The sequence below is a fragment of the Bufo gargarizans genome, chromosome 2, assembly GCF_014858855.1.
Source record: "Bufo gargarizans isolate SCDJY-AF-19 chromosome 2, ASM1485885v1, whole genome shotgun sequence".
Classification (NCBI taxonomy): domain Eukaryota; kingdom Metazoa; phylum Chordata; class Amphibia; order Anura; family Bufonidae; genus Bufo; species Bufo gargarizans.
This window is the reverse complement of record NC_058081.1, coordinates 77,353,448-77,379,123: the sequence shown is the minus strand read 5'-3', so window position 1 is coordinate 77,379,123 and position 25,676 is coordinate 77,353,448. Positions and strand designations below refer to the sequence as shown.

At 46.0% G+C, this 25,676-nt stretch overlaps 1 protein-coding gene across 1 annotated transcript; it reads left to right on the top strand.

The window, feature by feature from the left end:
* The first annotated feature begins 10,671 nt into the window (after positions 1 to 10,671).
* PURB (purine rich element binding protein B) lies at positions 10,672 to 18,313 on the top strand. The gene has a single exon (XM_044279229.1). It carries the CDS (start codon positions 10,880 to 10,882, stop codon positions 11,861 to 11,863), a length of 984 nt encoding a protein of 327 aa, XP_044135164.1. The 5' UTR covers positions 10,672 to 10,879; the 3' UTR covers positions 11,864 to 18,313.
* The last annotated feature ends 7,363 nt before the right edge of the window (positions 18,314 to 25,676 follow it).

The following is a 25,676-nucleotide window of genomic DNA, read 5'->3' as shown; positions in this document are numbered from 1 at the left end:
CGATGCTTCCCACTGTGCCAGCTCCGCTCTGCTAAAGCCTTGCTGGAAAGCCTGTACTGATGCTCTAGGCTTTATCAGAGCGGTGTGAACACAGGCAGAAGCTCTGTATGGCACATCGCTGTTCCTGCCTGTGCCCGCTTCTCTAAAGCCTGGCGTAGTACATCGGATGTGCAATGCCAGGCTGTAACAGAGTGGTACTAGCACAGCCCCACAGTGGAATCCGTATACCAGTACTCCGCTGACATGTCAGTGATGTACAACTGGTACATACTGATGTACAGGATACCTGAGCTTCAGGTTCCTGTTAAATCATTAAAACTGTAAAATAAGTATATTACAAAAATTAATTCCCATTTACAATAGTTTTTTTATTTATTTATTATTCAAAAGTAAGTTAAAAGACACGGCTTTTTTTGGACTTCAGGACACAGCATATTTTTGATTTTTACATCTTTAAATTTCAAAAGCCATAATATTTTTCTTTCCAAAATGATTTGTATTTTTGTATTCCGGCATTGGCCCAAGTTTACCAATGTTTTTGCACCTAGCATCTGACCAAAAAGTTGAGCCAATTGGGACAACTAGGGTTTGTAAAGTACTTTCTGACTTGCTGGACAAGTGGTGGGATTTATTGGAGCTTTACTAGAAAGGGGCCGGACCCATAACGCAACATTTTGCCCCAAAACTGTGACACAATTCTGGCGTAAAACTCTGTCTCTCAGAGTTAGCCAAAAGTGTCTGCTCCAGATTTCGGGTGCCTGCACATGGATGTGTATTTACATTTCTCTGCTTTCCCCTATTCAAAATCCGCATGAAAATTAATGTGAAAAATCAGTATGTTCCCTTATAATCCAGCCTGTGCCCCTGTGATAAATCTGGTGTAGGTCTAGACACAATCTAAGTTTACACCATTTATAGGTTTAGTTAGGCTGAGTTCACGCCTTCTTTTTTTTTTTTTATAAATCTTTTTATTTCAGTTTTCATAAGGACATATACATTTGTGCCCGAAGCACATCAACTTTAACAATAGAAAAAATCCAGATTAACAATTAATAATTGAAATTACAAGTTTTTCTTTTCCTTTTTTTTCCTCTTTACCAAACCCCTTTATTTAATACCCACCCACCACCCTTGGGGAAGAGGGGGCGGAAGAAAAATAAATAAAAATTTTGACAAGTGTCCAGCCCTATAGTAACCATTTTTTTTCATATTTCGTCAAGATTTTGTGATTTTTTACTATGGCCTTCCATCACCCGTTCTTTAATCAGATTATCGATTGCTTTTCTCCACTGACCCGCTGTCGGGGGGTCTTCCTTTACCCATTTCCTAAGTATGAGGAGTCTAGCTTGGAATAGTACTTTGCACAGGACCAATCTTAGGCTACTTTCACACTAGCGTTGTTTTAATCCGGCGTTCAATTCCGACACCGGAACTGCCCGCCGGATCCGGAAAAACGTGTGAAAACGGATTACATTTGAATCCTGATCAGGCTTTCGATCACAATGAAAAAATGCATTGGAAAAAACGGATCCGCCATTTGTGGACTTTGACTTTTTTTTCACATTTTTCGGGTTTAACATGCAAAAGCCGGATCCGTTTTGACTGAACACACAGGGCCGGATCCGGCGTTAATGCAAGTCAATGGGAAAAAAGCCTGATCAGGCGTTCAGTCAAAGTGTTCAGGCTTTTTGGCCGGAGGTAAAAATACTGCATGCTACGTTTTTCTGAAAAGCCTGATCAGTCAAAAAGACTGAACTGAAGACGTCCTGATGCATCCTGAACGGATTACTCTCCATTCAGAATGCATTAGGATAAAACTGATCAGTTCTTTTCCGGATTTGAGCCCCTAGGACGGAACTCAGCGCCCGAAAAGAAAAACGCTAGTGTGAAAGTACCCTTATCTTTTTATTTAACTGCAGATGTTCGGTTGCCCCTAATATACAAGTTACTGGATCTTCAGATATTTGAACCTTCAGGAATAGAAATACAGTCTCTGCTATTTCTGTCCAATATCTGAACAGTCTAGGGCATCTCCAGAAACAGGTGTATTAAGTCTGCTCTCTCGCCCCTAAATTTTGGGCACTTATCTGAAGCTCTCACACCCATTCTATTCAGCATCCATGGGGATCTGTGTAGTGTATAAACTATAAAAAAAAACTGCGAGATCTTGTGTGAACCCCTGTTCGAGACCCTATCATAACTTCTAAGGGCATCTTTCCATTTCTCTTCCGTAAAAGATTCTAATTCTTTCTCCCATTTTTTCCCGGCAAGCATTATAATCCGTTTTCTCTTTCCCTCCATCAAAATCTTGTATCTCCTTGCGGTTGTTCCTCCTCTTTCCCCTCCGTTAGTAAATTTATACAACATATCTGATTTTTCCCTTCTGTACTTATCATCCTGCTCCACTGTCCGCAACGTATTCCTGAGCTGAAAAGTATTTATACATATCCTTTTGGGGGATCCCGAACTCCCTGGCCAGTATGTTGAAGTCTTTCAACTTATCCTCCTCAAATATCTGGTCTAGATATTTCATCCCCTTTTTTTCCCAGTCTATATAAATCCTAATCGTTTGCAGTTCCTTTAAATTAAAGTTTTTCCAAATAGGTGTATAGTGCAAGAACCCTTTGATCTCTAATATTTTTTTAATTTCCACCCATATATACTTCAGTGACTTTAGTATTCTATTGCCTGTATTATTTTTCCCCAATGTACCTGATTCCAACACCTCTAAGTGATTCCATTCCTCTTTCCACCCCAATCTGTTTACTTCCTGCCTACCCACTAAGCCATTTAAACTACCTTTTATATGCCCGTATTGTGTTATTAAATAATAGAAAAACCAATTCGGAACCGCTAATCCACCCTCTCTCACTGGGAGCTGAAGCACTTCTTTCGGGATAGCGCCTTTCCAAATGAAAAATCCCCCATTAGGCTATCGAGTAACTTAAAGATATTCTGCGGTAATCTCAATGGGGCATTTTGTAAGAGAGTATTTTTGGGAGGAAAACCATTTTTATTAGGTTTACCCGACCCTGTATTGACATTGGTAATCTTTTCCAAATATGTATTTTGGTTCTAAGTTCTTTTATTAAGGGGAGTACATTAAATTTTTCATATTTCCAGAGATTTGTATGCCTAGATATTTGAATTTCTCGTGTTTTTCAAGGACATGCACCCTTGAATCTCCCTGTGATTGTCCGTCTCCTAATAACAACATATGTGATTTCCCCCAATTAATATTTAAACCAGAAAAAAAAGAAACGTATCTATTATTTCTATTACTCTATTAAACTGATCCCCGGTATTGTGCAAAAACAATAAAATATCATCCACGTACATTAACAATTTTTCTTCTCCGCTCACGTATTGAAACCCTTTAATCTCCCTATCATTTCTTATTATACTTGCCAAAGGCTCAATTGCTATAGCGAATAGTAATGGGGAGAGAGGGCATCCCTGCCTAGTGCCGCGGTAAAGGGCAGGTGGCAGGGACAAGCTCCCATCCACCACTACTCTAGCCCTTGGATTAAGATATATAAGCTGAATCCATCTTATAAATCCCTCCCCTATACCAACTTTTTAATACTGCCCATAAATACTCCCATTCAATACAATCAAATGCCTTTTGAGCGTCCAGTGAAAGTACCGCTTTCTCCCCTGCTTCTAATCTGTTGGCTTCGATATTAAAGGGGTTGTCCAGGTTCAGAGCTGAACCTGGACAGCCCTCCATTTTCCCCCTGGCAGCCCCCCTGACATGAGCATCGGAGCAGTTCATGCTCCGATGCTCTCCTTTGCCCTGCGCTAAATCGCGCAGGGCAAAGGCATTTTCTGAGTTCCGGTGACGTACCGGGGCTCTCTATGGGGCTGACAGGAACCCCGGTGACGTCACCGGCACTGATGGGCGGGATTTGGCTCTGCCCTAGCCAGTAAAACGGCTAGGGCAGAGCTAAAGCCCGCCCCTCAGAGCCGGTGACGTCACCGAACACACTGCTGGGCGGAAGTTACCGCCCGGCAGTGTGTTATTGTAAACACAAGAGCCTGTGCCCTGCGCGATCTAGCGCAGGGCACGGGAGCGCATCGGAGCATGAGATGCTCCGATGCCAGGCTCAGGAGGGCTGCCGGGGTGAAAATAAGGGTATGTCCGGGTTCAGCTCTGAACCCGGACAACCCCTTTAAGGAACAACCTTCTTATGTTTGAGTATATCGTTCTAACCTGTCTGATGTTCATTTATTACTACTTTAATAACCTTCGACAGCCTATCAGCTAAAACCTTTGCCAGAATTTTAACATCCGTGTTTAGGAGAGATATTGGCCTGTATGACCCGGGATCTAATTGTTCTTTCCCCTTTTTTGGGATTAATGTAATAATTGCCTCTTTCATGGAATCCGGTAAATCACCTAGTTTTTGGGCCTCATTCAGTGTTATTTTTAACTCTGGTACTAACACCTGAGAGAAGGTTTTATATATTTCGAAGGGGAGCCCATCACCACCTGGTGCTTTTTCAGATTTTACCTTCCCCAGAGCCTCATTTATTTCCACCACCGATATTTATTTTTCTAAATATTCTTTTTGGGCCTGGGATATCTCTCTGAAAGCAATCTGGTCTAAATATAGGTCTAGATCTTGTTTTGAATATTGTATCCTGGACTTATAAAGTTCCAGGAAATATTCCACAAACACTTTTTTAATACCTTCTGATATACTGATTATTTTGCCCATTTTACTCTAATCGCGCCAATCCAGGATTTCCCTCTTTGATTTCTTACTATACTTGCTAAAATTTTACCAAACTTTTCACCCTCTGAGGCTGACCGGATCCCTTGAAAAAGTAGTTCTTTCCTACTTCTATCTAGTTGGTGTATTTTTAATTTTTCCTGTTCTTCCTCCCAGACTCTCTTATTACAATCAGTGGGGTACCTTATGCATGCTATTCTTGCTTCTTGTAGTTTTTTTTCCAGTACATTACCACTTTCTCTAGTACTTTTTTTTTCTAGTGGTTCACCTTTTTAAACAACAATCCTCTTCAATTATACTCTCTTTATCTGGGATCAGTGGTAACCAATGGGAATTGAACTTAAACAATGGCAAAATATTTTTTTATTCAGGTCTAGTTCGATTACCATTGCACTATGATCTGATAGGGCCATGGGTATGTACGTTATCTTAATCCTATTTTGGGACATTACATTTTTGTTTCCCATGACCATATCTATTCTTGACCAAGTTTGGTGTGTTTTAGAATAACAGGAATACATGGTTTCATCCGGGTTCTGAAAAACGCCAAACATCAACCCAATTAAATTCCTGGGCTAGTTTAAGGAAATCTACATTTTGTGTTCTTCCCCCTCTGCTAGACGTTCTATCCCTGAGTGGATCCATTACCGCATTATAGTCTCCTATCGCAATCATTATACATTCCTGTCTATTCAACATAAATCTGTGCAATTGATACAAGACATCTGGCTTATATGGTGGTGGAATATATATATTAGCAATTACGGTTTTAATCCCTTCTATGTGACAGTGTAAAAAGCGGTACCTGCCATAGTCATCGGCCTCACATGCCACACACTCAAATTTAATCTTATTATGTATCAAAATTGAGACCCCCTCTAGAATAAGTAGTATATACGGAATGGTACCCTTCCACCATCCATCTCTTCTCCAACCACCTTAATGATTCCTTATCCAGGTGTGTCTCTTGAAGACAGATGATGGCTGGCAAGAACCTCTTCATCCACTCAATGATAGCATATCTCTTGACTCTCTCTCGCAGACGTCTCACATTAAACGAAAGGATCCTAACCATCTAGCAGAGAGGGGAAAAAAAAACACGTCCCCTCTCCCTCATCCCATAGATACCCCCCCCCCCACCCTAAATAGTCCCCCCCTCTGCTGGCCAGCAGTCGGGGCGACTCCATTACCTAGCATAAAGGCTCCTTTCCCCTCTGCCACCCCCAGCCTCAAAGGCCCTCCCTGTCCGCCCACTCGCTAACCTCTTCCGGAGTCGCCCACTCGCTAACCTCTTCCGGAGTCTGGAAAAAAACACTCTTTCCTTTATATTCCACCCTTAATTTTGCCGGAAAAAGTAAGCTGTACTTTAAACCTGCTTCCCTTAATCTTTTTTTTACAGTTATAAACTCTCTTCTAGGGGCATTAGTGTTAGCTGAGTAATCTGGAAAAAATCTAATCTTTTCACCCTGTATCTGATATTTTTCAGAATTTCTAGCATCAGATATTATTATATTGCGGTCCTTAGCTAGTAGACATTTCACCAATATCGGTCTAGAATAATCCCCTGGGACCCTATTTTTTGTGTGGACCCTATGTGCTCTTTCAATAGCGAACAGGGGGGAAGAGAGTACCCTCTTTACAATTCTCCCTTATCCACCTCTCCATAAATTCAGTACAATTATCCCTCTCTGCACGCTCTGGGATCCCTACACATCTTATATTGGATCTTCTTGATTAATACATTTTTGTTCCACCTTGCCATTTATCTGTTTTAAAAATACCACCTCCTTCTCTAAATTCTGAATAGAGTGTTCCAGAATGGGAATCCTTTTCTCCATCTCATGCAAGCGCTGGCTTACTTTCTCCATCTCGTCCCGTAATACAGTAACATTTATTTGCACTGTCCCGAGCTGTGTCACTATACTACCCATTAAATTTTCCATCCTCGAGACAGTGCAAAATATGTCCTGTATCATTCTTGCGTCTGTTTCTGTAAATGTCGCCAAAGTTCCCCTCTCTCCCCCCGCAGACCCATTCTCTTGCATCGAACCTTGGGGCCTGACGTCTATCGTTTTTTTTCTTTTTGTGGGGATCTGGACCCAGGCGAGTTCGGAACCAAAAACTTATTTAAAACTTATTTAGACCCGCTCTCTAACCCTGTTACTGATCGCCTGGCGGTGCTCCCCGTAGGGCCGCGCTGTTCCTCCTCTTTTTTTTTTTTGGTGGCATTTTAGACTCACTCCTCTCCCTCTCTCCCGCTTTCTTTGGCCCTTTTGTCCTCCTTTTTTTTTCCTTTCCCCTCCCTTCCCTCACCTTCCCCTCTCCACGTTACACTGATATGCTTATCGTACGCCAAAACCTTAAGTCCAGCGATATGCTAACCCTCAGATTTAAGTTTTTGCTGACATATAACAGTCAGTTACAACAACCGTACATTTGTTAAAAACACAAATTGATAATTGTTACTGCACAGGCGCAGCCCTCAGTGGGTACTGCGCCTGTGCGAAAGTTCGTTCGGCGTGAGGGAGGGGGGAGGAGAGGCTGTGGCAGGCTGGGGGCGGATAGACAGTGCAAGGAAGGCGGGCTGGGCACTGAAAGAGGGGCGGTACTGGGCTCTCTAAGAAGAACAAAACGCCCCTCTGGGCACATTCAGGACACATTTGCATATGAATAAAAGTCGTTTTTTGCAGTAACTGCTGGACGGATTTCAAGATAAAAGAGCACAGCCTAATCCAGGTAAGCTGTGCTTCATGGCTGCTTTAAAATCGTTTTTTGGCTTAGGGGAGGTGACAGAATCCCTTTAAATACAAGGGTAGAGCCGCGTAGAAGTAGGTTAGTCCGAAAAAGTTTGACGGTATTAAAGAGGGGGAAGGAAACAGCTTCTTTAGAGGGTTAGGGTCCAGACACATATGAGAATATCAATAGGGGGAAACATATAGCGACTACAGTGAACTGTGTCAGCCACCTAATGGATGTCTTCAGTCCCCCCTTTTTCCTTCCCTATTTCCCTCTCTCCACTCTTGCTTATTACTTTATTCCTTCCAGCAAGAAGGGGCATCAGAAACAGACCCACAGAGCAATAAACTCCCTCTGTGTCAGGCCCAATAATATTTTCAGCTGCTGTATATCTTGCCCAGAAAAATGTCGTCAGAGGCCGCAACAGAAGCAGCAGCCCCGGCCTCTCCAGCCACTTCTCACTGTAGTGGGAAGCCGCAAACTAACATATGGTATCACCGATATCACCTTCCAACTTCTGGCTTCTCCCAGCGGCACATTGATCGGGCCAAATCGGGGCCGGACGAGAGCCTCAGCATCGGGGTCCCACAGGGCGTCTCATAGCGGGCACAGCATCGGGTCTGCGGCAGCCGCAACCATCGGATCAGCGGCAGAGGCGAGCGGACGGGCGGCCAGCGTGCAGGAGCGGAGCCTAGCGTCGCATGTTAGACGCTCCCATGCTTCCTACCGCCATGAGCCCCATTACGTTATTTGAGTTCACACTTCAGTTATTTGGCAGTTATTTCCATCAGTTATTGAGAGCCAAAACCAGGTTTGGGCCAGAAACAAGCTCTGCCTCTGATGCCATCAGATGTAAGGCAGATACCCTATAAATCAATGTGAGACCCTTTATATAGACCTTGGGACATGGCTCGGATATTAAATAAGCTTGTTAAAAGCTTGTTATTTGCATCTCTTTCTTCCCAGAATTCCAAAGGCACATGTATGGCCTATAAGTCTCCTCATGCCGATTAAGGCACTCTCTCCCCAAGGAGAGATAGTACCCCTAAATCCTGACTCAGGCCTCTCACCCAGTTAAGCCAGTACTCTCTGCTCTGCACCAATGAGGGGCAGTCACTCTGAAACAGATGTCTGCAGATGGGGTGCTGGCTTAGTTATTATCCAAGTCATGTCTCAAGGCCTATAATATAAAAGGGTCAAACATTGACTTATAGGATACCTCCCTTACATCTGGTGGCATCAGAGGCAGAGCTTGTTTAGAGCTCATTCACATCCCTTTCTTCCCATAATAGAGCCATACATAGTGCTTCCATAACAATGCCACCATAGCAATGCCGACAGTTCTTTCTGCAGAGTTAGCGTGGCACAGTACAATGAGTTAGCGTGGCACAGTATGATGTATTGTAGGTTAAAAGTAGCACAGTATCATGTCATGCAGATTTGGGGTGGCACAGTTTTATGTTATGTAGGTTTCCAGTGGCACAGTATGATGTAGGGTTAAGGAGAAACAAGGGGCTCTACAAGGTCATGGAGGCATAGAACATGGGTTAGGGGGACTCTATAGGTTTCGGTGTACCCCCCCCCCCAGCTCTCAGTACAGTATCAAGGCATTGTGCCCGGCTCTATTACCCCCAGAATCTGTAGGGGCAGGGGGAGGCTGGCCAGTTTGCTTCACTTGCTGCTGGTGTCTCCCATGTCTGAAAGGGCCTGGGCCACTCTCTGTACATCAAAGCCGGGCCTCAGTGCCACTTACAATCTCTGCTGCCCTGAGCTTTTCAAAGCGTAATAGTGCCTATTTCCTCATAGATTGTAAGCTCTTGCAAGCAGGACCCTCTTTCCTATTGTTGGAATATTTGCTTACCGTAGTTTATGCCTGACTCTTGTATATGTACCACCTGATTGTTAAAGCGGTTATACCTTGATTAAATGATAATCTGACATCATATAGTCCATGACAATCTCTTTCTAACACAGCTAGAACCGGCCCTGTACCTCACATGGATCCAGAGATCTCCTCATTCACTGCTCCAATTGCTCCGGCAGCTCAGCGGGAGTGTCCTTTTTAGGGGGCATGTCACACAACTATGGTGCCAGTTTCCTGTCTCTCTCTCTCTCGATGTAGTGTGAGCCAGATTTATCATTGGTACATGGCAGGAAAAGTGGCACAGGTGCATTGTAGATATGGAGGGAGGGTTAGGGCTGTTTCATACGAGCAAGTCCATTGCGGGAATCACACGCCATGTATGAGAGTGTGATCCTCCACTCTGGACTTGCGGGAGCGCACGGCATTATCATGATTTATAATGCTATGCGCCTCTGCATGGTCTTTTTTCTACAGAATCATACTGACAGCTTTATGTCACTATGATTCTGTGGAAAAAGGCCAAGCAGAGACACACAGCATTATAAATCATGATAATGCCGTGCGCTCCTGCAAGTCCAGAGTGGAGAATCACACTCACACACAAAGCGTGATTCCCGCAATGGACTAAGCCCGTTTTCCTTTAGGCTCCATTCACACGTCTGCAACGTGTTTTGCGGATACACGGAGCCACGGATCCGCAAAACACGGAAAGCGGCAATGTGCTTTCCGCATTTTGCGGACCGCACATTGCCGGCACTAATAGAATATGCCTGTTCTTGTCCGCAATTGCGGACAAGAATAGGACATGTTCTATTTTTTTGCGGAAATGGAAGCACGGATGCGGAAGTGCGGATCCGCAAATGTGGATGCGGACAGCACATTCTGGCCCCATTGAAAATGAATGGGTCTGCACCTGTTCCGCAAAATTGCGGAACGGATGCGGATCCATTTTTGCGGACGTGTGAATGGACCCTTACACCAAGTTTGATAAATTTCCTCCATGGTGCTTGACCTCAATGCCGTCATTTTAAACCAATTTACACCCTAAGACTGACACAAACACATTGATAAATATGGGTCTCTGTCCTAAAAACTTGCTGCAGATTAAGGGTAGAAGTGTTGCCCATAGCAACCAATTAGATTCCAGCTTTCAATTCTCTAGTGTAGGTTACTCAACGAAAGAAGTGATTTGATTGGTTGCTATGTTCAGCACCAACACAATTCCCAACTGTGAAGGTGTCATTGCCTTCAGTCAAGATGGCGCCGCCGGCTTCAGTCACAGGCCCGCACCAGTCGTAGCTGCGCAGGACGCAACACGCAGGAAGAGGAGGAGAAGGTTGGGCTGAGGCAGAGAGAACGAGAGGGAAGAAGAGGGGCGAGCAGAGCGGAGGAGGTTGGGGAGCGGCAGAGAGCGGGTTGACTGTACGGCGGGCAGCCCGCGGGAAGAAGGAGGAGGCAGAGGGAGTCCCGGGGAAAGGGACGGACGGAAGCCGAGAGGAGGCAGTTGCAGAGGGCTTCTGTGAGCGCTAAGAAGGAGAAGAAGATGGCGGACGGGGATAGCGGGAGCGAGAGAGGGGGCAGCAGCGGAGGAGGGGGAGGCCCCGGCGGCTTCCAGCAGCACATGTCCCGGGAGCAGGAGACGCAGGAGCTGGCCTCTAAGCGGCTGGACATCCAGAACAAGCGCTTCTACCTGGACGTCAAGCAGAACGCCAAGGGCCGCTTCATCAAGATCGCAGAGGTCGGCGCCGGGGGCTCCAAGAGCCGCCTCACCCTCTCCATGGCGGTGGCCGCCGAGTTCCGCGACTACCTGGGCGACTTCATCGAGCACTACGCCCAGCTGGGCCCCAGCAGCCCCGAGCAGATCGCGCAGTCCTCCGGGGACGACTCCGGGGCCGGGGGTCCTCGCCGAGCCCTGAAGAGCGAGTTCCTGGTCCGGGAGAACCGCAAGTATTACCTGGACCTGAAGGAGAACCAGCGCGGCCGCTTCCTGCGCATCCGCCAGACCATCAACCGCGGCCCGGGCTTCAGCGGAGGCACCGGCGGGGGAGCCGGCCTGCAGAGCGGACAGACCATCGCCCTCCCCGCCCAGGGCCTCATCGAGTTCCGCGACGCCCTGGCCAAGCTCATAGACGACTACGGTGGGGAGGACGACGAGCTGGGCGTGGGGCTGGGCCCCGGGGGAGGAGGCGGCGGCGGCGCGGCCGGGGGCATGTACGGGGAGCTGCCCGAGGGCACGTCCATCACCGTGGACTCCAAGCGCTTCTTCTTCGATGTCGGCTGCAACAAATATGGCGTGTTCCTGCGGGTGAGCGAGGTGAAGCCCAGCTACCGCAACTCCATCACCGTGCCCCTCAAGGCCTGGAGCAAGTTCGGCGGCGCCTTCTGCCGCTACGCCGAGGAGATGAAGGAGATCCAGGAGCGGCAGCGGGACAAGCTGTACGACCGCCGGGGGCCCGGGGAGAGAGGCGGCGGCCTGAGCTCCGGGGGCGGCGAAGACTCCGAGACAGAAGATGTGGACGACGATTGAGCGATCCGAGGAAGGGGGAGGGGGGAGGGCCATGCTGCCCCCACTACATGTCCCAGCATGCCCTGCTCACACACTGGCACCTGCAAATCCCAGCATGCCTCTGTGCAAACTGAGACTTGTGGGACTGCAAATCCCAGCATGCCCTGTGTATAGTGAGATTTACAGGACTGCAATTCCCAGCATGCCTCGGTGGAAAATGAGACTTGTAGCACTACAAATCCCAGCATGCCCTGTGTATAGTGAGAACTGCAGGGTTATAAATCCCAACATGCCCCTGTGCAAACTGAGACTTGTGGGACTACAAATCTCATCATGCCTCGGCTGAAACTGAGACTTGTAGCACTACAAATCCCAGCATGCCCCTGTGAAAACTGAGACTTGTAGGACTGCAAATCCCAGCATGCCTCGGTGCAAACTGAGACTCGTAGGACTGCAAATCCCAGCATGACCCAGTGCAAACTGAGACTTGTGGGACCGCAAATCCCAGCATGCCCTGTGTATAGTGAGATTTACAGGACTGCAAATCCCAGCATGCCTCGGCGGAAAATGAGACTTGTAGGACTGTAAATCCCAGCATGCCCCTGTGCAAACTGAGACTTGTAGGACTGCAACTCCCAGCATGCCCTGTGTATAGTGAGAACTGCAGGGTTATAAATCCCACCATGCCTCGGCGCAAACTGAGACTTGTAGGACTGTAAATCCCAGCATGCCACACTGCATACTGAGACATGCAGGACTACAAATCCCAGCATGCTGCTGTTGGGGGAATTACAAGTCTGTATGTAACAAACTGTTCCTGTGCAGACCATCCCTCCTTTCTCCACAGCTGGCTGGGACTTGTAGTTCTACAGCACTTGGGGAGCAGCAGGTTGTCAGGGCCTGATGTAGCACAGCTGGGGTCATAGCAGGTGTCATCCTCCCATCACACGTGAACCATGGCATGTTACATGCAGGCTATGGTTTATAACCCACAACCCAAGGGGTTAAATCTTTTGGCTTTAGGTCAGTGCTCAGTCTCTAGATGTACACGCCCCCCCCCCCCCCTCTCCCGCGCCATTTCCACCATGTACGATGTGGGCACTGGCATCAGTCAGCCTGCACCAGTCCCCAGTTACCGTCCTAGTGACCATTGGACGATGACTGCGGACTGGTTAAATTTCGGATAGGTTCCGCACCAGCTGGCAGGAAGTAGGCGTAAACACCCCCCACCCCATGTATTATGTTCTAGAAGGTGCTAGGTCATTTACTCCAAGCCGAGGCCAGCTCTAATTCCCAGTGACCACAGCTTTACCATAACCCAGCGAGCAGCAGCTTCTTCCCACAGCGAGAAGGTACAGGGGGTCCAGGCTAGAAGGAAGGGGCGCCAGGGCGAGTCATGGAGCAGGCTCCCCCCTTTCTCCCTTGCCTCTCTCACCACCATTTCGGGAGCTTTCCATTGATGCCCCTCCCCAAGGAGAAAAGACCAGCAGATCTGTTCCTACCACCCAGTCTGTCACCCATCCCTAAAGCACAAGGAAAGAAACATGGCTTGTTTGGATTTCTAGCAAAGATCTGCATCTCCTATCCGCAGAGTCTCCGGTGACAGGTCCACCATTCCTACCAGGACTGAACTCTTGATCCCACCAATCATGGATTCTTAACAGACTGCCATAAGTCACCTTTGTTTTTAATACCAGCACGCAACGCAAGAGCAAAATTTGACATCTTCAGAACATAGAATGAGTCAGAAGTTCGAGAAAAACCTGTAAAATTTCCAATTAAACCCTTCCGACCCGGAAGCGAAAAAAGACAAAAAAAACAAACAAAATAATAATAATTTAGGTTCATACAAACGTCAAAGATAAGCTCAGGTCCATGATTCTTCTCGTACAGGCTTTTTATTCTTGAAAAGACTTGCCTTCAGTTCTCAGTACCTCGGAGGGTAATGGTGCCTCCAAAAATAGTTCCTGGCGAAGGCTGGGAAGAAACTGTCCAGGTGGTGAACAGTCCACAGGAGAAGAGTGTGCGGCCTGTGCCACCCGCAGGCCCTCCACTCAATTCTACAACCTTACTGTCTACAAGATGCCCTCCTATTTTACCCAGTGATGACCTGAGGGGGGCTCCTGTATCAAGATCTAGTTATCTACTGTTCCCATGGACTTGTGGTTTTAACTCTCCTGGATGGCTCCCTTGCTTCTACTCATCATGAGGAGAAATAAACCTTTTGAGGACAGAGGCGAGTGTCGTGTCCCGCAACCTTCTCTGTCCCCAAAGAGTTGAAAAGAAATGCTAGTATTTTTCTTTTTGTGTGTGTTGTACATGTGTGAGACGATCCCTCCCCGCTTGATGTGCAGTTCTTGCCGTCTCCGGAACCTCGGCTGTAGGTTTGCTTGTGGTGGAGGCTCCTGGGGATGTAGCAGCTTCCAGTATTTCATGCCTAGAAGTGATTCATCTTCTTGTCACGTGCACTGCCTTTTCTATGTCTGCACCACTTCTATATTAATGTATTTATTTTGTGTTCTGATCTAATCGTTTCACCCTGCCAGTAAACCCCCCCCCCCCCACCCCAACAGGCCCGCTGGGGGGCCCCCCCCACCCCCATGAGTGTATTCCAGCCAGGGTGCAGCTTGGCAGGTGACTAACGGTAGAGGCCTGTGGCTTGAATGCTGCAGAGGCAGCCATTTTTCTAGCATGATCATGTCAGATCTTCATGTTATGGAGACAAGACTTCCCAGTGGTCATCTTAAAGATAGTTTCCGGGAGTAAAGGGGTTCTGCAGTTTGTTTAAACTGATGATCTATCCTCTGTATAGATCATCAGCGCCGCGGCCTTCTCACTGTTTACCGCTGACCCAGTGACGTCACGACTAGTATCAACTGGCCTGCGCGCGGCTAAGCTCCATTCAAGTGAGCATAGTTTAGCCGCGCCCAAGCCAGTTGGTATTAGTCGTGACGTTACTGGGCCTGCAGTAAACAGTGAGAAGGCCGCGGCGCTCCCAGAGCGCCGCTGCCTTCTCAAACAGCTGATTGGCGGAGGTCCCGGGTGTCGTTCCCCCGCCGATCAGATGCTGATCTATCTAGAGGATAGATCATCAGTTTAAACAAACTGCAGAACCCCTTGCCGATCAGCTGTTCGAAGAGAGGCCCATCGAGCTCCATGGCCTCACTACTTATTAAGCACAGCGCCATCCTTTGGATAGTGGCTGTACTTGGTATTGCAGCTCGGCCCTATTCACTGGAATGTGACCAATGAACGTAATGTCATTGACCGAGTAAGAGGTCGCAACACTGGAACATCACGGCCTCTTCAAACGGCTGATTGGTTATAATCCCTCCTGGCACCCCCACCAATCGGATAGGCTAACAATAGGTCATCACCTGGGAAAATCCCTTTAAGAAGACCTCCCAACTAATTTTAATCTCTGTGGAATTATTCTGGAGCCTCTATACTTAGAACTGTCACTCTTATACCTTCTGGAAATGTATGAATACATTGATAACTCACCATTTCCCTTGTCAAGGGGGGGGAGGGGGGTTTCCTATGGTAGCGACGCACCCTCATCTGGCAGCACCCAGTAGTCAGTTTAAGTCATAGGTTTCCTGGTGGAGTAACAGAGGGCTGGCACAATGTCTCTGCTCCAGAATAATTTAACAAAGAATACAAGTAGTTAAGATGCTGTCCACAGAACGGCCACCTCCACGTGTACATAGGGCGGGACTGCTTAGGGTTGGAGCTGCTGCACCACTTCTTGGTTTCTCCCAGCATTCTCTCATCCGATTCCCTGTTGGAAATGTTTTATCCTTTTTTATTTTATTTTCAGAACTGTATGGGAGCAATAGTATTTCTTGATGTTTTAATCACATCAGTATATTGTACTGTATTTTTGTACCTGCCAGGCAGCTGTATAGTGTCCTGCTGTACCATTCATACGTGGAGATTTTTCTTTCCTTCTTCCTGTTACTTGTGGCAGATGCTTTCATCCACAGTGATCCAGCCCCGTGCCGCAGGGCTCCTAGGAAAGCCCTTTCCTTGTGTGTCGCTCGCACAGATGACTCCAGAGGCTGTGCGTGCCTTCGCTCCAAAGTTTTATTTATATTGCACCCAGTATAAACCAAGGACGGGCGTATATTACATAGAGATATATAACGTGTGCTCAATGAGCAGCCGGTAGTCCTGTGCATACTCTTAACCTCTTACTGGGGAGGTTGTAAAATGCTACCCAGACCTGCCTCCTCCTGCTCACTGTGGCTTCAGCCCCTGAATGGAGTGGTTCACCATTACGTAAATAAGCTATTGCGTATGACGAGGTTTAGGAAGGAGACCAACCAACACCCCTCTCCCTGTCCCCCTTTAGGCGCTGTGCTTGCCAGCTGAACTGTTTCAGTAGTGCAGCGCTCTCTTAGAGGACTGGTTTGTCTGCAGTCCTTGGAGCTATTCCATTCCCTGCCACGTTTTGTTCTTCTGCGCAATATAGGTCAGCCAATGGGTTAACGCTGGCGCCAAAATCTTGACACTTACATTTGCCGTCAGAGCAAACAGTGGCTTGGCGAAGGTGTAGAAAGGTCCGAAGTGAAGGTGGACTATTCGTTTTCGTCCTTCGGCCCCGTCATACGCAGCTTGTTCATAGTATCAGATGCCTGTATAAAAAAGCAGATCCTTATCTGTAAATGTTGTATAGCCTCTTAAATATATATCTGTATATAACTATACAGGGGGTGACTTTAAGCCGAATGTTTTACAGATGTGCTCCTCCGTCAAACCCCTCCAACCAGAAATAGTTATTTTTTTTTTCTCTTCCTCTCATGCTCCGAAACTGCTCGATGCAGTGATTGCTGCCAACGTGGCGGATATAGCGATCTATTCTAATGGACCGGGGCGTTGCCCATTTTACCTCTAGGGTAATTTTTAGAAATGCTCAGCGTGGAAGCCATTCTTCTAGAGAAATCTATCCCGATCGATAAAACGGAGCGGGTTGATTTAGCAGAATCATGCAAATGCGAAGGGGGTGAGATTTATGGCGCCATCCTGATGGGGGCGCTCTCTAGAAGAGGTGGACAGGGCACATGCAAAGGTATCAAGTGTATAAATATTGGGGTCAGCAATTCAGTCCGTTCTAACGCCCCTGCTAGTGACGACGTGAACCTGAATATTGAACTATGTAAAGACAGTGATTGTAGTTTGCCCATCATTTTGGTGATTATGCTTATGGTATGGTCCAGTGTAGGACCAGCTCCCCTATAAGATTAAGAGAAAGGTGTGCTGCTTTAAGGATTGTGGTAATACTTTGGAGTTGCGGTTTGAATGCCTTGGCAGAAATGAGCCTGGTTGCTATCGTGGAGCCCCTTCTCCCCCCCGTAAAGGGAAAGGTGACCTCTGTTTTAGGATTCCTGTCATTTGAATCCCATTCCTTGACGAGGCACTATGTTAAGCATCCCAGTAACCAGCAACCTCCACCGGCATAAAAATTGAGAGACAATTGGAACGTCAGGTTCCGACTATTATTAATAGCTTTATTGAGACTTGTACGTGTGCAGTCAGAGCGCGGGGAGCGGAGTAAGCCATTAACGTAAACTGCACTACCGATCTTTCGTTGATTGCCCACTATTTGTGCGGCGTGTAGACTTAACACTAGAGAAGTAGCAGGCACATTAGGTGGTTAAGAGGAAAGCACAGAGTCATACAGAGGACTTGCACTCGCTTAGGCGAGAGGAGACATGCGCCAGCTGCGCGCGCGCAGAGCTCTGCCTCGTAGCCAGGGGCGAGCGGATGTAGTTTGGGTGCATACAATGTAAGCATTTCTGCTGTAGGCATTTAATCTACGTATTCTTCAAATACATTTAGCTGACTAATAAAAAAAAATAATTATATGGAAAAAGTCTATTTTTTGTTTCTGTTTAAAAGCACTTTAAATAGTAAAACAGCATATGCAGCTGTACCCTTAGTAACTACAAGCAGAGTCTATCCTTCAGTCTACCCCTTGAGGTTACATGGTTGGTAGGTGTTCCTCAGTCCCTCCTAGTCATCCTGCTGACCACGGCTTCTATCTCGGCTTTACCCCCAACGCTCCTCAGGGCAGCCAGGCCAGGTTTTGACAATAAACGCTTGCACCATACTTCTTTTAACCTTGGGCTCGTCCGGGTATTGTAAAAACCTATTCTGGGTGAGACTTCCCTTCAGGAGGCAGCTGAGAAGGTTCTGTCCCTGTTGCGAATCCCTTGATTTTAGTAGCCAGTGCTCCTGGCCGGATCGAAGTTTTTGGATTTACCACTAGCTTTACAAAAGCCGGGGAAATTTTAACCTTTTGAAAAAAGAACAAGCAATTACATGGAAGAAGCATAAGGTTCAGAGCTCCTGCTCATCAGCACTCCTTACAATAACAGAATTTTGCAAATTGAGTTTTACAATCTATATATTTAAAAAATTGTATGTTTGTAACAAATAAAAGTATGCGGAAAAGTGAATGAAACCATACCTACCTGTGTCCTGTGCTTTGTGTGTGGTCAGTTCCTTTTGTTCTAATTTTGGGTTGCTACAATGGGCATCGTAGATCGTTTTTCAGCCTGACTGTATTCCAGGATGCTGCGCCTTGTTCTGGGATCGTGGATCAGCCCTGCACATCAGAAATGGAGGTGCATACAGGTAGACTGAAAGTCTAGAAACTTTACGTGTCACACAACGGCTTCAGACGTGTTGGCTCTCATCAGTGCATGGGTTTGTGGGATCAAAAGGGTTGTCTCAGAACCATGCGTGCCCTTTCCAAATTTGGCCACCGGGGCAGTCAACTTTCAGCTGTGGGTCCTGTTCCTGGCAACCAGCTAATTTTACTGGGGGAAGCCACAGGTAGTGTAAGGCCTCTTTCATGCATCTATGTCAACATTCTTGACAAGATGGTCAGTTGTATTTCCGTGAATGAACTGTGTTTGGTTCACTGTCCGTTTTTTGCTCTCCGTGTACGCTGCTAGGGACATAGCTGCTAGGATATGCTCTGGAAATTCTGTGAAAACCACAGACCAAACATGGATGGGGTTTACGTGGTGTCCATGATTTTCATGGAACCATGTACTAAAGTGTGTGTGATGGATCTGCAAAAACAGCCAATAGGGCAGGCGTCTGTGGGAAAGCACTGATGTGTGAATACACATTAATATTTATTAATAAAGCGCCATTCATTACATGGCACTGTACATAGTACAGACAATTGCACTAAGCATGAAGAAGACAAGTTACAAACTGGTGAGACACCCCCTGCCAGTCAGTTGTATGAAAATGCCGTGAGTGCTTAGGCCTCTTAACATCACATTCATTAGTCACATGGCCTAGTGAATGGAGCTGAGCTGCAATACCAAAAAACAGCCACTATACAATGTATGGCGCTGTGCTTGGTAAGCTGGGAGGAGGCCACCGCGCTCACCAGAGGCCATCAATATGGAAATCCCAGAGAACCCCTTTAAATTTAGTGGGTGCATAGAGACCACAGACAGCACACATTCTATATTCACTGACGTGAAAGAGGCCTTACATGGTGGCTATCTAAATGAATGCAAGAGCGGCTTAATTCTGTTGAGTTGTGAAGTTCTCCCAAGGCAAAACTGACTTTTATTCATATGTAAATTAGGGCTCGCAAGTGCCCAGGGCGGCGTTCACCTAGTTGGTGCTCAGGCCGTTCTGCCTCTTTTTGTCATATCCCCAGCCTCTGCCCGCTCTTCCTTTGTGTCGTCCTTCTCAAGTTCTCTGCAGCGAGATCCCGCGCCTGCGCTCTCCATTGCTTGGCCGGGGCATGCGCACTGCGATGCCCATTGTGGGTGTCTCTGGTCCGCCTCCTTGCCGCTGTTTCGCGCCATGGCCGGCGCATGCGCAGTAGCTACTGTGAGGTCGTGCCCACAATGGGCATCGCAGTGCTCATGCCCCAGCATAGCTATGGATAGTGCAGGAGCTTGCTGCAGAGAAGGAGGACGCAAAGTAACAGCGGGGCGGGCAGAGGAAGAGGCTGGGGCGGGGATATGACGAAAAGAGGCAGAACAGCCCGGGCACAAACGAGGTCTATAAGGTCAAAATCTGGTGACAGACTCCCTTTAAAGAGTGGGATTAAAGAAAGAAAAAAAAATAAACTGTTTATTCTACATTTTGTGAAAGCCGTCTAAGGGTGGTCTGCATTGTCAGTAGGCAGTGCTTCAGTCCTTACCCCAGTCGCAGCTCATGTGCTCTTCACAAAGGGTCCGTAAGAAGGACTCTCACCATCCATGCAAATTACTAAAGTGAAACAATCCAGGACAATGGACGTGATGTCAGAAGAAGGATGGTCTTCTGTAGTGGACAGTGTCATATGAGTAAACATCTAGTGATGCAGACCACACAGGTAAATGAAGTACCGTATATTGCACACAAAGTTACATTAACCCATATTCTGCCTATACAGCCCTTCAGAGGTGGTGTATACCTGCAACCATTCTAAATGCTCCAGTGTAAACAAAACAGCAAATGAAGAAGCATCATGAAGATTTTGTGTCCACAGCTCCTGTGCGGTCCAACAACTACATTTAGCACAAAGGCCGTATAACGTCTGCATCCCACTGCTGTACACTTAGATCAGGATAAGGGAAGTTACTTTTGCCTGTGATCTGTACGAGGTTGGGCCCTACGTGGCAGCTTTGATCACGCATTAGGAACATGTTAATGTCGCCTTCTGACATTTCAAGTAATGATTTGTTACAGAAAATAAAGCTGCTGGAATTTTAGCTGCAAGTCGCTGGTGACTTTGCCAGCATAGACTTCAAAGTAAGAAGTGCCTGACTGCAACTCATTTGTGTCATGGTTACATTATGCAATTTGCAGCCATATCACACCATAAAATAGTCGCTTGACAGTAAGCCTCACATATTTTTGCCAGTGCGACTTGTAAGTGACTTGTCGTGTAGCACTAGCCACTTTAAGGGAATGTCATCTATAAATGACCTATTCTTTAAATCATGTTTTTATGTTAAACATAATTCTAAAGAGTGTTTGGAGTCTGAAGCTATTTTAAATTTTCCATGTCAATATCTATGTAAAAAAAAAATCTACAGTTTTTACACTGGCCACTAATGCGTCCATATCGGAACAGACTACTACAGGTACTGTATCCGACATAGCTGGACAACACTGGATCCCCATTGGCTATAATGGGATCTGGCAGATTTTCGGCATAAATGACAACTTTCTGCCAGACAAATACAGCAGCATTCAGTGTTTTTTTTTTGTATTCAGAAAGCCTGCATTCATGTTGGATTTAACTGCTGGAGATGTGAACATAGCCTAAGCCTAACAGTAGGCACCATTTCTTGGTCTGCACAGATTTCTTTACTGCAGTTATCTGCTCATCACAGGCAGGATTACAATGTCATATACCACCTCTATAAGTCTGCACACTCCTGTTAAAATGTCAGGTTTCTGTGCTGTAAAAAAAAGCGAGACAAAGATAAATCATTTTAGAACTTTTTCCACCTTTAATGTGACCTATTAACTGTACCACTCAATTGAAAAATAAACTGAAATATTTTGGGTGGAGGGAAGAAAACAAAAAAAACTAAAATAATGTGGTTGCATAAGTGTGCACACCCTCTTATAACTAGGGATGTAGCTGTGTTTAGAATTAAGCAATCACATTCAAAATCCTGTTAAATAGGAGTCAGCATACACCTGCCATCATTTAAAGTGCCTCTGATTAACCCCAAATAAAGTTCAGCTGCTCTAGTTGGTCTTTCCTGAAATTTTCTTAGTCACATCCCACAGCAAAAGCCATGGTCCACAGAGAGCTTCCAAAGCATCAGAGGGATCTCATTGTTAAGGGTACTTTCACACTTGCGGCAGGACGAATTCAACAGGCTGTTCACCCTGTCGGATCCGTCCTTCCGCTATTTCGCCAGACCGCCGCTCCGTCCCCATTGACTATAATGGGGACAGGGGTGGAGCTCCGGCGCAGCACGGTAGTGCACGACGAAAAGCCACCGGACTAAAATTCCTGCATGTCCGACTTTTTAGTCCGGCGGCCTCTCAACGCGAACTGCCGTACTGCGCCGGAGCTCCGCCCCTGTCCCCGTTATAGTCAATGGGGGCGGTCCGGCGGCATGGCGAAATAGCGGAAGGACAGATCCGACAGGGTGAACAGCCTGTTGGATACGTCCTGCCGCAAGTGTGAAAATACCCTAAAAGGTATCAGTCAGGAGAAGGGCACTAAAGAATTTCCAAGGCGTTCGATATACCATGGAACACAGTGAAGACAGTCATCATCAAGTTTAGAAAATATGTCACAACAGTGACATTACCAAAAACTGGACGTCCCTCCAAAATTGATGAAAAGACGAGAAGAAAACTGGTCTGGGAGGCTACCAAGAGGCCTACAGCAACATTAAAGGAGCTGCAGGAATAGCTGGCAAGTACTGGCTATGTGGTACATATGACAACAATCTCCCGTATTCTTCATATGTCTGGGCTAAAGACGAAAGCCTTTTCTTACGAAGAAAAATATCCAAGCCAGGCTACATTTTGCAAAAACACATCTGAAGTCTCCCAAAAGCATGTGGTAAAAGGTGTTATGGTCTGATGAAACCAAGGTTGAACTTTTTGGCCATAATTCCAAAAGATATGTTTGGCACAAAAACAACACTGCACATCACCAAAAGAACGCCATACCCACAGTGAAGCATGGTGGTCGCAGCATCATGCCAAGGGGATGTTTTTCTTCAGCTGGAACTAGGGCCTTAGTTAAGCTAGAGGGAATTATGAACAGTTCCAAATACCAGTCAATATTGGCACAAAACCTTCAGGCTTCTGCTAGAAAGCTGAACATGAAGAAGAACTTCATCTTTCAGCATGACAACGACCCAAAGCATACATTCAAATCAACAAAGGAATAGCTTCACCAGAAGCCAGAAGTTTTGGAATGGCCCAGCCAGAGCCCAGACCTATATCTTGCCAAGTCAAAATGTGCCATGCTGATAGACTCATACCCAAAAAGACTGAGTGCTGTAATAAAATCAAAAGGTGCTTTAACAAAGTATTAGTTTTATGCAACCATATTATTTTATTTTTATATTTTTTCTTCCCTCTACCTAAAAGATGTCTCATATTCCTTTGTCTCATTTTTTTACATCACAGAAACCTGACATTTTAACAGGGGTGTGTAGACTTTTTATATCCACTGTAGATAAGGCTGTATCCACCATTCACAATAGGTGATATCACAGCTTATCTGCTCCCTCCTAACCTCTGCACACATCATAGCATGCCTAGAAAAATATCCCATAGAAGTGAGTGAGGTTAGCTCCAGTCTGTTTTGCCAGTAGCCTATGGTGGCTACTGTATATATCTCTAAATGCTGTTAAGAGTTCGGATCATACAGAATATATTACTTAAACAACGTATTTCTTATATCAAGATACAGTAATCCAACAGTAACAATATTTTTGAAACATATTCCTGAAGGTAGAAAGGTAGAAGAGCACCACGACACCCACATGGGTGTAGCCAACGTGATGATAGAAGAAATGAATGAGAATAATGGTTATAGAACCAACCATGAAAACAATAACTAAAGCTCTCATAGCACCCACTTTCTTAATCTATGTGCAGTCTATCTACGTCTGACTACTTGCAATTGTCAAAATATACACCTAAAGAATTATTAGGAACACCATACTAATACGGTGTTGGACCCCCTTTTGCCTTCAACAAGGTGCTGATAGCATTCTTTAGAAATGTTGGCCCATATTGATAGAATAGCATCTTGCAGTTGATGGAGATTTGAGGGATGCATATCCAGGGCACGAAGCTGCCGTTCCACCACATCCCAAAGATGCTCTATTGGGTTGAGATCTGGTGATTGTGGGGGCCATTTTAGTACAGTGAACTCATTGTCATGTTCAAGAAACCAATTTGAAATGATTCGAGTTTTGTGACATGGTGCATTATCCTGCTGGAAGTAGCCATCAGAGGATGGGTACATGGTGGTCATGAAGGGAGGAACATGGTCAGAAACAATGCTCAGGTAGCCCGTGGCATTTAAACGATGACCAATTGGCACTAAGGGGCCTAAAGTGTGCCCAGAAAACATCCTCCAGACCATTACACCACCACCACCAGCCTGCACAGTGGTAAGGCATGATGGATACATGTTCTCTGTTTACGCCAAATTCGGACTCTACCATTTGAATCTCTCAACAGAAATCGAGACTCATCAGACCAGGCAACATTTTTCCAGTCTTCGACAGTCCAATTTTGGTGAGCTCGTGCAAATTGTAGCCTCTTTTTCCTATTTGTAGTGGAGATGAGTGGTACCCGGTGGGGTCTTCTGCTGTTGTAGCCCACCTTTCTTTCCCATTCTGACATTCAGTTTGGAGTTCAGGAGATTGTCTTGACCAGGACCACAACCCTACATGCATTGAAGCAACTGCCATGTGATTGGTTGACTAGATAATCGCATTAATGAGAAATAGAACAGGTGTTCCTAATAATTCTTTAGGTGAGTGTACATGTCAAGGGGTGTATCTGGGGTGATTCTTCCACAGCTCCCATGAGCACTCCACTGTTCTTCTATTGGCCATAGTAGCAGGTAACATATTCTTGTAACAACATGTCATGTTCAGGGCTCGTGTCACGTCCTCTATTTTCGGGGACTCCGTTTCCTTCCAGTGGCGAGTTATCACCAACCTAGCGTTAAGGACAATGTGACCCATAGGTTTTCTTATTGAAGGAGCATAGTGATGTATACCAAGAAATAATAGTGCCAAAGCTTGGGTTGGTGATATGGCAACCGCACTTAATTCAGAAATCAGCGCAAAGATCCCTGCCAGAATGATTTTAATTTGGGACAACTCCCCAATATATGTATTAGAGTTCCTGTTTGCCCACATTTTCTCCAACAACATGCCGACGGTCCTGGTAAGATTCTGCTCAATCTTTGTGGAGCAAAATACCAACGAAGAACTGTCTTTATTCCTGCTTCGTAATTTGCTACGCATTTGAATGTAGTGGCTAAAAAGGATAACGCCTTGACCCAGTCTTCCTTAGAGAATATTTGCTTCAAATCAGCTTCCCACGCTAAAATGGGTGAGGTCTTTACAAAAGTGTCTTTATCTCCCATGATATCAAAGAGACATCTTGTTATGCTAGACGTTGAAGGGGCTTGAAGCAGTCTGAGTATATCTGGATTAAATGTGGGGGGAGAGAAGGAGTGGGCTTAGGAAGTGCCGTATTCTCAAGTAGTTATAGAATTACTTATGCTGAATTGAAAAGTCTGCTCGAATTGTTTCAAAGGATTTCAAGGTATTACCCTCCATCAGTTGCGCTACATTTCTTACCTCTGCTTGGTTCCATATTGTAAGGTCAATATCCCCGATCCCCAGTTCCAGTGTTGAAACTGTCAAGACTTGTGTTGGAAGGGATGTGGATTTCCCACTAGAGGAGTGTAACTGGGTCCACAATGTAATGGCATGTTGCATTTTAAGTAAGGGATTGGCTAAGATGTCTATTTTCCAAGAAGATCTCTAAGGGTGCTTTTACCTAATACATGGCCCTCTATCTGTACCCATGGTTTCTGAGTCACCTCTCTCCGCCACTCTTTCAGAAAGGACAGTCCTATGGCTCTATATTAATCTCTAATCGATGGCAAGCCTATACCCCCCATCCTCTTCCTCCTGATCAGTAGTGAATGTGCAATTCTAGGTGGTCTCTTTTTCCAAACGTATCTATTTAAGAGAGTCTGTGCTTTTTGGAAGAATGTATTTGAAATTTGTATAGGTAGTGCACGAAATACGTATATTGATTTAGGGAGGGTCATCATTTGAAAGGACGATACCCT